General features: G+C 37.8%; 1 protein-coding gene across 2 annotated transcripts; it reads left to right on the plus strand.

Annotated features, from left to right (window-relative positions):
- Positions 1 to 338: 338 nt before the first annotated feature.
- Positions 339 to 8492, plus strand: TMEM71 (transmembrane protein 71). 2 transcript variants are annotated; one of them, XM_017818274.1, is made up of 9 exons: positions 339 to 443; positions 3468 to 3525; positions 4585 to 4794; positions 5596 to 5765; positions 6275 to 6454; positions 6985 to 7060; positions 7562 to 7611; positions 7810 to 7882; positions 8123 to 8492. In XM_017818274.1, coding segments are annotated over exons 1-9 (831 nt in total). In that variant the 5' UTR covers positions 339 to 430; the 3' UTR covers positions 8124 to 8492. The 2 variants fall into 2 exon arrangements, with proteins under 2 accessions (XP_017673763.1, XP_017673761.1); XM_017818272.1 differs by lacking the exon at positions 8123 to 8492 and having other exon boundaries at positions 7810 to 7976.
- The last annotated feature ends 1660 nt before the right edge of the window (positions 8493 to 10152 follow it).

Consider the following 10152-nt stretch of genomic DNA (forward strand, 5'->3'; position numbering starts at 1 on the left):
GATACACCACTTGAAAGTTTTCTGCATGAGGTAGAAAAGTAAATTTGAAACAGAAACGTGTCACTTTTCTTTATGAGAAAAGGTTCTGTCTTTGTTCTCTATATGATCGTTGGAGTGAAACGTTATTTGTAGTGTATCTCCTCTTTCACAAGAGCCTGTAAGAGCGTTCACTGAGCTAATCTTAATCTTCAAAACGAATGCTTCTGATGGGAGGCTACTTTACAGGAAGTGTGACCTCATTCGGTCTCTGTGCCGCTGATTGCACGGGGCTGTTTTCAAAAGGAAACAGGGGACTTCATAACCTGCCTCTCTGAAGAGCCAGAGCTGATCTCTCCCAGGAAGCTGCCAAAGGAACACCCTCCACCAACCATCGACAAGCTCTCGGGCTGATCATAAGAAACTTTTTTGCACACATTGTGTTAATTGTGAGATGGATTTTCCAGGTTTGGAAGATTTTAGACTTATTTATCTCTTAATAGATTTGTCAGCTTGTCAGCTGAGGAATAACTAAGCTTTGGATTCATTTCTATGCTGCTCTTCAGGAAGTTTTGCGTTCTTGTGAATGTTGTTATCATTACCTGCAGGGAGAAAAGACTAAACTGCTCTTCAAAAATAACTGATATGTGTGAACAAATAAAACTCTCTTTGCAGACACTTGTGTTTGATAGGTACAATAGAATAAAACTGGTTGCCTGGGCTTCGGCTATTTTGATAGTTAGCACTATATTTTGGCAGGTACTAATGTAAATATTTAGATTGTAAACTGATGGCATCATTGGCTTGAACACTGATTTTTGGAGGGAAAGATATTTAAAACTCACTGGCTTGGACTGTGATTTTTGTTTATATTATAACATGAACTTTTATGTGTTTTGAAATTCAAGGGGAGTTGTTGACTTAAATTTTTATTTGAGTTCTTTACATAAAATATTACCACATTCACCTCAGATTCACTTTACTGAGAGTTCATAGCGCTATTGGTCTTTTTGCATGCCATAGTTTAAAGGTTCTCTGTTGATGGCTCATTTTGTGGGTTACAGATACAATACTAGTGCTTCATTGTGCAGTGGTGGTTGAGATGCTTTGTTTTGGCTTGCTTATGTCGTTACTATAGCTTCTCACGCTATTAATAGCCCAGAACTAGGACTGAATATTAAATGAAAGCAGAACACTGTGCAGCATTGTCTAAAACATGATGTTTCCATGTTTTCTCCATCAAGGATTGAATTATGATTTTCAGGAACTCTTTCATTATTCATTAGACAAAAAATTTCATGATCAAGGGCAGCAAAAAAATCTGTTGGACTGCCTGTTCTACGACTGTTCCCAGAAGCTTGGTATTATCATTACTTAAAACAGTTTGAAAGCAAATTACAGCTGCTTATTAACTGTTCTTGAAAAGAGGGAAATTCATCACCTCCCAGTAAGATAATTGCATGTGTATATTGCTCACTGTCTTTTATAAATAGATGTATATACTCTATTCTATCTTAAACTTTATTTCTGTGGAGGGTGACGGATAAACAAGCATCCTGCAGAGACACACCTTGCAAAGTTATGAAACAATTCAAATGAGTAACAGAAGGACTGTGGTTTGTTCTGCCACTGTGATCACTATGTGTCAACACTTTCTAATGAAAGCACTACCCATATGAAAGCTGCCACTCTTAAAAGTTATTCTTTCTTAGCAGCTGCTTTATATTATCATAACTGAAACAATCACATGCAATACAGCTGTGTTGTGGGTTTCAGTTGCTGGAAAGTTTCGCTCAGATCATTAGAGAGTTGTAGTAGGTATAACTGATCATGAGATACACTTCTATATCCCTTTTCAAACAAATTTACTCTAGAATCAATCATTTTTGCCTGAGAATACATTATAACTAATAATGTGATATATATTAATGATAGAATCTTACCGATCCTAATTTTCAAACAAGGCAAAATGTGTTTTAAAAGTCTTTTCTAGGTAATCTATAATACCTGTTAACCGAGAGTGTATGAAACCGTCCTTTTCAAGATGTATGGACTATCACATGTTGCACTGACACCAGGAGCAAGTCAATTTGGGCACATTTGTCAGAGCTTTTAATAAAAAAAATATCTTGTGGAGGGGATCTTGTTTGACTGATAAGATTTGGGATTTTGCTGGGTTTAGTTTATATCCAGACCTAAAAACTACCTGTTGAGTTCTTCCTGTATTTTCTTTTAGAGTTTGGATGGATTTTTTGGTTTTGAATACAATATTTTTTCTCCTTTAAAAATCATGATTTTGCCTAAAATAAGAGAAATTATTTCAGAAGCTAGTTGTATGTGAAAAACAGTAGCTCTAATATGTCAGACTATGAAATACACCACCGCTCTCCCTGTTTGTACAACTTGCTCTGTGGTGTTCTGACCGATGCTACTTGATCTCTCTGTACCTCCACCAAATTTCTTCCAGTTGTCTCCTCCCTTTGGAAGCATTAGAGCATAATTTTTGTATGGTAAAGTGATTTTTTTTTTTTTAAGGGTAGGAGAAACAGTATGTATGGGAGCAGGGCAATAAGACTGATTTGTAAAAAATACCCTGAAGGTTTTACTTCTCTTTCTTGGTGACCCTTCCTGGTCCCAAGGGTGTGACTGACAACTGAACTCCAAATGAGGATAAACAAGATTACCAAAGTGGAAACACTGACCTTCGTGTCTTTTCTTTGCCTCAACTCATAACTTAACCGAAAAAAATAAAATTCTCTTAGACTTATCTCCTCTAGGAGGTGAATGATGGACACTTACTAACAATGGTGTAAGTCTGAAGCTCTAAAGATATAGAAGAAGCAAGGTAATATAGAGGAAGATCATATCTTTTATCTTTTTATGTAATAACAGATATAAATTCTCCCTATGGATAGCCATTGCTCATATTTCCTAAGATTGATTCTGTCAGGTGCTGAACACCCAGCAGTACTTTGCAGGCTTGAGCCATGGTAATCCAGACAAATCCTATTTCCTTAGTCTCCTGCCACAATATTACTGTCAAATATTTGTCACTGTCACAATCCCTGTGCCTGTTGTGCTATGTCTGCAATTTTCATCTGAAAATTTAATGTAATGGTAACAGTGTACTTTCCATTCTATTCTATATCTATTGCCAGTATATGTACTGGTTTTGGCATGAAGATCTCTGGTAAAACAGCATTAAAATTACTGCAGTTATTGTATTTGTGCCTACAATTATTTCTCTGAAGTCTGTAATCTATGCAGAGCACAGGTATCTAATTTTGGTTGCCTCTGATTCTGCGTTGCTCAGATGAGTTTCTTATAAACACGATGTCTTTCCCCCATTTTTTCATCTGTTTTATCTCCTTTAATCCCACTATTAATTTCCTTTTCATTTTTTAGCTTTTTTATGATCTTTTTGATATACACAAGGTACCAACCAGTGAATATGGTAACAACTCCTTCATATTTCACCTTTGCCTCTGCAGGTTCAACAGCATTTAATGGAGAGCATAGACGCAGCCTCTCACAACATATTTTTCCAAGGTACTGAGGAAAGTCACACTTGCTTAATTTTATTTTGTTGTAGATTTTGTAAAAATACCTTTTGGGCCACTTAGAATTGTAGTGCCGATATTAATTTAATTACTGCTTTAAATGGAAGTTCAGAAGTACTGCTGTGGAGGTTGGAAACACTGGCTTTGCAATTACAAGGTTTTGGAGTATCTCTCTTCCATCTGCTTTTCCCTACACTGAAATTATGGTATCACTCTGTGACATGCCATATGGGATAGTTAAACCTGCTAGTGAAACACAGGTCAGACACTGAATCAATCCAGTGTCTTCCTTTCTTTCAAAGATGTCACTGCATGGCAATTTGGAACTTGGAGGTGTTGAGGAGAAAGGACTAACCATAAATCCAATCTTACTTAAGCTAAGTAAAATGTCTACGACATTTAGATTCTTTCACCTCTGTCACTACTTACTTCTATTTTAAATACCACATAGTATATTTTACTGTGCTAAATTTCATCTCAGAGTCAATCGTGTTTCAGTGCTGGATGAAGTTATCACCATGTGTAGACTTTATGTCATGTTGTTCTAGCTGCATGGTATTCTAGGATTTGTGAGTTACAAGTCATGTATCCTTAAATCTTCTCCAAGTATGGCTAGGCTACAAAAGAACAAATAAATCCTATCTTGTTCAGAGGCACCCATCACGTGCCACGTAGAGTAACTCAGAGAAGCAAAATACTGGGATGGCTCTGATGGCTCCAGATAGGTGTAGGTGTGGCAGGATTCCTTGGCCAAGAGCGCTGCCACAGAAACACACCATGCACGTCTCAGCTCAAGCTGGCTCCACGCAGGCATGAAATGCTCCTCTGGCATGTATCCCTCCTGTAATCTGAAGCTCTGGAAAGCGTGATGCAGGCACACTTCAGCTGGCTGAAACCCCCTGGTACAAAAATCATTACATACACGTATTTTAAATTGATGTCATTACCAGCCTGCCTCAGCTGCGAATGCAAATTCATTGCTATTAAATGGTGGGTTTGCTCTGTCTAGACCTTCACTAAATTAGAAGCTTTCATTTCTCCTTTTCAGTTGTGCTTGTGCCTTTCTGGACGATGATCCTGCCTATGAGTGTTCCACAAGCCCTCTGACAGGCTCCCTTTCCCCAAGCCGCCGCAGCCCTCGGCTGCTTTCTAATGGTTATTACGTTTTGACAGAAGACAGTTTTCTGTCTGATGAAGAGGGCAACGTAACATTGACACCATCCCACACAAGAGTTACATATAAAGAGAATTTAATTCGGTAAGTGAACTATGTGCAGATTTTACTCCGTGCTGGCAACTGCTTCCACCTCTCTGGCCTTATCCAGAGGTATCTGTGTCTGTCTATGTTCTGCCTGGCGTAAGATCAGCATTGCTTCTGAATGGGAACATCCCAATTGCTTTAGTTTAGAGAGTGCAGTGATTGAAATAACCTGATTTTCAGTCATGTCTTATTACCCAAAAACTCTTCAGTACACACTTGCTGCTATAATTGAAGTTGTTTCCAATAACAAAAAAGGAGAGCTACAGCTCATTTTGCCAATGGGGTGTTGCTCTGAAAAGGACTAAAAAAAAGTACATATAAATGTCTAAATACCTATATCTAAAAAACACATGCATATATATAAACATACATATATATACATAAAAAAAAAGGTCTTGTCCTGGAATTCTTACTCAAGGAAAAACCTCTGTTGATTTCAGAAGAACATCAGTTTAGCCAGGTATATAAAATGTGGTTCAAAAAAAGTTGAAGTTCAATGGATTCATATGGCAGGGTGAAGCTCATGAGTAGCATGATACAGCAGTATCAGAGACCAATAGCTGTGATATCATTCAGCATCATAGACTCCAGTATCACAACAGCATGATGTGCCCTCCTGCCAATACATTCTCTGACATTCTATGGTGTGCAGGAATAATTCCTAGTGACACACCCAGGGGCAAGAATAGGGCTAGGAGTAGCACCCAGAACCTGGTTCTTTTATGTGATTCTTGCAAGTTTTAGATCTCAGCAAGAATAATTAGCTCTATTCCTTGACAACATATCTTTTCCTTCTAGTGTATTCAGGCGAAGGAAGAAAATCCGTCGCTCTCTTGACAGCTTGTTCAACCTCAGTGCCTCCAGCTCATGGCTCAGCTCCACCATTCCCAGCAATATGGATTCCTCCCATGTAGATGATCCTTGGCCTGATGGATGCAGTAAACCAGAAGCCAGTTACAGCAATATTGGTAAGCCCTGATCAGGTACCAAGTAATTAAACTACAATATTACAGATTGTATTTAGTGAGACTTTGAGTATCTCTTTTTGTAAGTTTTGTGGGGGTTGTCTGCCAGGATGTGCAAATAAAGGATAGATGCTCAACAGAATTCAAAGTGGGGAATAAAGCTCCTGGCACTAAACCAGCACATGAGTTTGTAAAGACCTTTGTTCCAAAGAGGCATTTTTAAACTGAATTTGAATCCAAAGTCATCATCAGTACTGTTTATTCTGGTGTGATTAATATCTGGCACTCTCTGCTTTCACCTGGGTCTTTCAATAACTTCATCATGTTATACTCTATGCAGTTTTGTCTTTACTCTGCATATCTTCTGCGTACATTGGACCTGCCAATTCCCTACCCATAACAATTTGGGGCCCCTCCTGTGATTAAGCAATTAACTCCCTTCCCAGTTCATTAACACAAAGTCTCAAAGTTCTTCTTTTGTGCAATCTCAGTTATATGTGCACTTTTTGCAGGTGATTCAGACTTTTCTTACGGATATAATAAACATGTGGCACAAAGGCAAATTCCAGCATATAATGGAGCATCTCTCACCAAAGATGATGAGTTTCTTCAGACTGAGAAACCATTTAGTGCTTCAAAACCCTTCTCACCATTTATGATAAATGCAAATGAAGAAACCTTGAGCAGTGGAGGTATGTTACGTTCTTATTCTGACATGCCTCATTTTTGAGTGAACTGAAAATCCTCACATTAAAAATATGGATCTGGTCCCTTGCAAACCAGAATTTATTTCCTTAAACATATATTTTAAATGAATTATTAAAATTAACAAAATATTAAAATTGTTATTTACTTGTTTACTCCCTTCTGCTCACAGCTTTTCCTCTCCCATTTTTTGTAAAAAAAAAAAATGTGGAGTGAAGAGGAAAATGGAGGAAAGGGCATGGGAACAAAAACTGAAACGGGCAATTATGCAGAAAAGCTTGTTTTCTGAGAGCATGGAGGGCATAGTGTCTCTGTGGTTGTGGGGGAAAAAGACTCCTGAGAGACACCCAGAGCATGAAAATTAGCTTTCTGCTTTGAATCACTCTAGGCGAGTTCTCTTAAAAAGGAACTGAAGAGACTGGTCTCACAGGCTGAAGGTAGTCTTTCAAAACACCTCCTGTCAGATATTTACTTTCCTGAAAACCCATTAAAATTATTTTTCTGATTTTTATTTTAGAATCCAGGACAGTGCAAAATGTCGTTTCTCAGATGGTTGCACTGATCATGTGTTTAATCATTTCAATATGTACAAGGTAATTTTTCTTTCTTTTATTTGCTGTTTCTGACATTAGTAGTTATTCCATTTCAACTGGTGAAAAAAATTTAAATTAAGGGTCACATTTTCAAAGTTCCCTATATCTTTCTGTGAAAATCTATTTTCACATGATAGTCGATGCAGGCAATTATCTGAACTATAGAGATATACACAAAATTAAGAAATGTATGCAGATATGAAAACTACCTTTCCAAGTGTGCTTGGACAGGGGTTTTGGCAGGCTGAGAAGAATCTGAATGCATCCATGTCTTTTTAAGTGGATGTTTCAGTCTGGGAAAGCTGCGGTCTTTTTTTCTTGGAGATTATCCTCAATAGTTTATGCAATTTAAAAAGTTTCAAATTGCAGTTCACCTACCAGAGTTCAGAGGGTTCATCTGCAAAAACCTTCTCTCCTCCTCCCATCCAGGCTTCAACTCTTTTAACCAAATATGCATCCTGTGGCTATTTCTAAACTTTCTGGATAATTTTATATTTTCAGATATTTTCTAGGAGGATTGCCTGCCACTTTGTTGCTTATAATTTTAGTTGGTAAGTACAGAATTTCTTTATATAAAGCACAGGGATTTTTTTTCTAAAAAAGAGGGGTTTTCTACAAAAAAAATCCAAGAACCAAAATCCATCCTTGGATGTATATCCATGGCTCTCACTGATGCCAATAAGAGCAGTATGTGGGCACATGGGCACAGAATTTAATCTATTAGAGGATTTTGCATTTGAATTTCACAGGTCTTTTGTCTCAAGATGCTGCTGTGCCATCTTTCTTCAGTCTTGACACATCTTTCAAAACCACAAAGTTTTGGTAAGTGGCTCCAGTGTCATGTGGTGAATAGGGGAATTTAGAAGTTTTATATTAAGAAGAGGAAGGAGAGATTCCTGCTGTTGTTTTCATGTCAGAAGAGAGAAGACAAGATCTGAAGTTACTACTGGAGTATTTGGCTTTTCCTGTTACTGATTTGTATTCATAGAAACTTTCTGTTTATTTTGAAAATTTGCCTTTTCATAATGTGCAATAAATTTTGTAGCACCTATTTGTTTGCAGAAAAGGAAGATAAACCTAATATGTCGCAACACAGACAGAGACAGACCAAGAAGAGTAACTTACGAATCCAGAGATGTGCCGTCAAGCCTTGCACTGAAGTCCTTGCACTCTCAGGCCACCAAATGGAGCCTTTTTTTTTAACTGGGAAAAAATAAAACCAACTAATTATGGTGCCAGCCCCATCACCACCTTCCAGGGACTACAAAATTGACATAACTTGGGCCCAGTAACTCAATGCACCATTAGATTCAGGAGAGCTTTTCCTTTGGCTGATACTGCAACCTGATAAATGTCTTAGAAAGAAGAATTTAATCAGTCCAATCAGTTGAATAAAGGTGCAGATGTTGCTGTTTCAGACTGCATTATTTCTTTGTTTCAAGTGTTGCACAGAGCTGTAGCTTTTAAATCCTTCTGGAGAAAAATTCTTACGCGTTTAGAGGGTTTGAATTATATCTTTAGATGAAGCTCACACATAGGCCTTCATGCTGAAAGCACGTATGGATGTGCTCGATTTATGAATTACCATTCTTTTACTTTTTATGCATCAGAAAATTCTAAAGGTCTAAAATCTAAAATGCTGTTAAGACTAAAAAGTTAGGGCTTATCTGAATTTTTATGGTGTGAAAGTGAAGCTCAAGAGGATCTTGTTTGTTTCTGACACTGTCAGTTTTCAGGAGTTTAGTGTATCCCAAGGGCAAAAAGATAATCTGACAGACCTTTTAGCCTTTGAATTGAGTATGTTGGAAGTGGAAAAACAGCAAGGCATAGCTTGGAGAGCCATATTGCAATCATAGTCTCACTTTTTGAGCACCCAAGGGTCTTAGCACACCACCCTGGATACTCAAGGATGCTATTTCCCACTTTTGTACTATGTAATTAGTCCCTAAAACTTTGGTTTTACCAAGGTCACCACGTTAGGACCAGTGTGTTGCAAACACATGCTCCAAAGTGCTTTCTGTCTTCCTGAATAGTTTAACCCTGAGTCATAAACAAAGCTGTTCTTCACAAGAGAAAAACAAACACACTCTGAGAGCTTTTCTGTCATAGGTATACAGAAAATAACCTTTTTTATGCTCATCACAAGTGAGAAGTTACCTGCTCAAACAAGTAGTCCTACAACTGAACTAAATTTGTCAAACAGGGCCTACAATATATACTGATTATAAGAATCTGTGGTTTAAATCACAACATACAGAAACTTATTCTATTTTTTTCCCCCAGAGAATACAATAAGAAAGAAAGAATAATTGGTGAGTATATGTTTAAGTTTAGAAAGAATTCCATCTTTTTAGGGATGAGCTCTATTATGACACAGGGTTCAAGCCGGGTTTAGAAAGGTTCCATGGACTTATGATTAAAAGGTTTAGCTGCAGTACCCTTGCAGTTTCCACTGCAAATTACTCCACTTTGGTGTCTACAACTCCTTTTTTACTTAATTTGGATTAAATATTCTTTTTTATTGTTTGACAACAGTGGCTAAATTGTGTAAGCTGTTAACAATTGCTGTGCTTCAGCCCAGAGAAAACATGTTTTTCAGTAACAGGCAAAACAAGTCTTCCTTTTTCCAAGTTTGAACTGAACAGCAGGACCAGGTGCTGTGCTGCTCTGACTCGGTAGCATTCCACGGAAGCAGTGAAGCAGCATCAACATGAATCAGTTCAGAATATCTGAAAAACACTTACAGATTCTTCTATTCCCTATCCTTTTTCACTAAAGCCTCATGCTCAGACTCCAGTTTCTGTTTTTCAAGCATTTCCAAGCCTTGCTGAAGCTCAAACCTTTAAAACAGGAGAATTGATTTACTTCAACTTGGAATTGGCCATCCCAGTCCTGGCTCCATTATTTCCTTTATGTCTTTACTTTATAAGGATAAAAATGAAAAGAAGGAATTAAGTGGAGCTGTGCCCAGGTTTGTGTTCCTTACAGTGTGGACAGAGCAGCCTTGTTCATCAGTTTCCTAGTTGAGTGCAGTTCAGCTTCTGAGATCTAAAGGCATCTGCACGGCTGCAGACACAACCTGGAAAACCTTG

The sequence above is a fragment of the Lepidothrix coronata genome, unplaced genomic scaffold (genome assembly GCF_001604755.1).
Source record: "Lepidothrix coronata isolate B3197 unplaced genomic scaffold, Lepidothrix_coronata-1.0 Scaffold67, whole genome shotgun sequence".
NCBI lineage: Eukaryota > Metazoa > Chordata > Aves > Passeriformes > Pipridae > Lepidothrix > Lepidothrix coronata.

Bases quoted from the DNA above. Each gene is read 5' to 3' on its own strand.
- TMEM71 (XM_017818272.1), top strand. The intron at 4,795-5,595 runs GTAAGTGAACTA...TTTTCCTTCTAG, and splicing joins TATAAAGAGAATTTAATTCG to TGTATTCAGGCGAAGGAAGA. The intron at 7,612-7,809 runs GTAAGTACAGAA...TGAATTTCACAG, and splicing joins GTTGCTTATAATTTTAGTTG to GTCTTTTGTCTCAAGATGCT.